The sequence below is a fragment of the Macadamia integrifolia genome, chromosome 6 (assembly GCF_013358625.1).
Source record: "Macadamia integrifolia cultivar HAES 741 chromosome 6, SCU_Mint_v3, whole genome shotgun sequence".
In the NCBI taxonomy this organism is placed as follows: domain Eukaryota; kingdom Viridiplantae; phylum Streptophyta; class Magnoliopsida; order Proteales; family Proteaceae; genus Macadamia; species Macadamia integrifolia.
In genome coordinates, this window is record NC_056562.1 from 21331135 (window position 1) to 21334529 (window position 3395).

The following is a 3395-nucleotide window of genomic DNA, read 5'->3' on the forward strand; positions in this document are numbered from 1 at the left end:
AGTGTTGTTCTATACGACTTTTGATTAATAGGGATTGTGAAAGCTATGCCCAACAATTAAGAAGAACAAATCATAATAGAAATACAGTATGCATATAAAAATACAAGGCAACAACTGTACATAACTGTACATGATAAAGGTTTGACTATATAGGACAAAATAGTGTGTACTTCTATATGTATGGATGTATAAAGCTTATTTACAAAATAAAATATACAATCTCACACCAACACCTAGCTCGGCTCTGCTCGCATGTGAAAAGCACCCTTGACCCCACCTCAACAACCTAGAGGGAAGATAACTCTCTCTAAGGAACCCCATAGCCCTATGTACCAATTCTCATATACAAGCTAGTTATCCTTCTTATCCCTAAGCAACATGGGACTAAATAAAAGCGTTTTTTCCCATGAAATAAAGTCTTTTTACTTATGAAATTTGAATTTTGCCCTTAAATATTTTATTGCTCAAACCTCAAAAATCAAGAAAAGACAAAACACATGCATATGTGCCACTGAGAATAACCGATCTATATATATATATATATATATACTAGTAAATACACACGTGCAAATGCACGTGTAGCGAAATATTTTTCCTAAAGTGTGTGGCATAACATTGATAATTAGTATGTGTATTTATGTGGATGAGAGAAATATAGAATTAAATTGAAATTTAATATCTAGCTAAGCATTTAAACCTTTTTATTTATAACAACAACAACAACATGCCTCAACATCCATGTCATGTGGCTATTGCTTATTTTTCTCTTTTCCTTGGTCCATGCTTCTGGTGGAGCCACTTGAATGGTGACCCAAAGTCCTAAAGCCACAACTATCAAGTGCACTATAAGGCGACATAGCCCGGTCCAAGGCGAAGATTTTTGCTGAGAACATGGCCCAATTATAAACATAAACCCCTTGATTAGACCTTTATCCTTCCCTTCCACCAATACAACCTGAAATTGCACCTAAGCATTGGAACCTTTGAAATTAATTCCAATTAGCAGAGATTAATTAAAGAGCTAATCAGAATCATTTATTTAAAAAAAAAAAATTCAGTGAAGATGTAATACTCTGTCCATTATATTTGAATGAATAATTCTAAGTAGCTTAATTAGGATAGGATTTTTTGGAATATTGTGACTTACCTCAGGTCTGTTCATGTGGCACATATTTTTCATTGAGAAAAGAAGTTCATAAACCAAAGTTGTGATGGACAGCACCATCATTTCCAAAAGTAATAGTCTCTTTTACTTCAAGGAATCAAGTCTTGAAATACCCAAATTGTCCTAATGTGAGCATTAATGTGAAGGCCAATAGTCGCTCAATTAGTTCAAGGAATCAAGTTTTGAGATCAAATCAATCAACCACCAAAGTAAAGTCTGGTCAAGATTAAAATAAGACCGAGCAGAGAAATTGGGATCAATAATAATAATAATAATAAAAATGAATGCAACAATAGGATTATACCTCTTCAAGCATGAAATCAATTTGGCAATTCATTTCTACAATTCAAGGTCTGAAGTACTTTTAAGAGATTGTCCCCGAGAACCATGCTTGTCATCTTTCCATTGATTAGTAGTCTTCTGGGGTCTCTGTTTCAATTTATCTATTTGCTTTATTGTGATATTACGGAACTCATTCAAGAGCTTTTGTACTTGAGTCAACCCATGTAGCTTCTTAATAGCAGCATTGGAACATGTTGGTGGCTTTAACCGTATGAACCCATAATCTTTTCTATATCGATGCATCAACAAATCAAACAAATATGTGGGGGTTCGCACCCAAAGACTGATCTGAAATTTTAAAGATATAAGAGAGACTATAGGCAACACAAAACATCAACCCACAACATTACTCTTCATCAGTAGAAGTTGTTAAATCATTGATCCTGAAAAGAAAATTAAATATAAATGATACTATTTGATAACAAATTTTTTTTCTTCAATTAAAATTGTTTCATTGTATAAGTTTAAAATGTCACCTTTTTGGTAGAAGAACTTCTTTGTAGACCACGTTCTTTGTATAAGATCCACTTTTCTTTCCTATCTTGGCATTTTTCACTAAAACTTTGGTTGTTGACATCGATATACCTCTTGATAATGCTACGTATAATTGTCCATGTGAAAATACTGGTTCAGGAAGATATACTCCAACATGTGGTATAGTTTGCCCTTGTGATTTATTTATTGTCATTGCAAAGCTAAGTCTAATTGGGAATTGCTCTCTTTTTAAATGGAAAGGATATCCTTCATTTTCCGTTGGTGAAAGTGGGATTCTAGGGAGAGGAACAAGATTACCGGTAAATTGTCCAACTGCAATCTCTGCTAGGATGACATTTTTTTGGAATTGACGACAAACCAAACGGGTTCCATTGCATTCTCCATGTGAGGGATTCAAATTACGTAACAACATTATTGGACAATTCTTCTTTAAAACTAATTTATGCGGTGGAAGTCCTTTTGGAGCCAATGAATTGAGGAATTCTTCTGGATATTGAGTTTCTGCATCATCAGTTGCTGAATCAAAGCTATAATATGTAACACTTTCTCCTGGAAAAAGCTCAATAAGTTTCTCATTTAATTTGTCCACTGTGTCATTCTTTGTTGCTAAGATCGCTCTTTGTGTAATGTATTCTGTTGAGTGAGCATGCTGTTGTAATGAAGGAAATATTGCATTTATCAAGTCATCTTCGGATTTTCCATCATTTTGGTGTTCTATCACCATTTCATCAGGAATGCGAATCAAATCTTCAGATTTAGTTAGTTCTTCCCCATTCCCAACACGTAATAAAAACTCACTGAAACAAGAATCATTGATTGCCCTCATATTAGTTGTCAATTGTAACTTCTTCATTTTTGGCCATAAATATGACATTACTAAACTTGCATCTACAGTCTCTGTTCTCGTAGCTCGAGGAACTACTGGAAGCACCTGCCTAAAATCTCCTCCGAATATCACAACTTTTCCTCCAAAGGATTCTGAATTACCTGTTATATCTTGCAATGTCCTATCAAGTGCTTCAATTGCTTGCCGTTTTGCCATTGGAGCTTCGTCCCATATGATAAGTTTCACTTTTCGTATCAATTCAGCTGTGGCACTTTGTTTTGAGAAACTATAAACACTTGAATCATTGATATTAATTGGGATTTTAAACCTAGAATGTGCTGTACGACCTCCTGGCATTATTGCAGCTGCTACTCCCGAGGTTGCTGTTGCAAGAGCAATTTGATTTCTTGATCTTATTGTTGCAAGTAATGCACGATATAAATATGTCTTTCCTGTTCCTCCTGGCCCATCAATGAAAAAAATACCACTCTGGTTATTATTCACTTGGTTTATAATTACATTGTATGCACTACATTGCTCGGGATTCAACTTATTTGGTGCATCATA

The 3395-nt window shown here is 34.6% G+C and overlaps 1 protein-coding gene across 1 annotated transcript; it reads right to left on the reverse strand.

The window, feature by feature from the left end:
- Positions 1-1853: 1853 nt before the first annotated feature.
- Positions 1854-3185, reverse strand: LOC122082120 (ATP-dependent DNA helicase PIF1-like). Its single transcript, XM_042649605.1, has 2 exons — positions 1984-3185; positions 1854-1890 (listed from the first exon to the last, which is right to left on the reverse strand). Exons 1-2 carry the CDS (start codon positions 3183-3185, stop codon positions 1854-1856), a joined length of 1239 nt encoding a protein of 412 aa, XP_042505539.1.
- Positions 3186-3395: the final 210 nt, after the last annotated feature.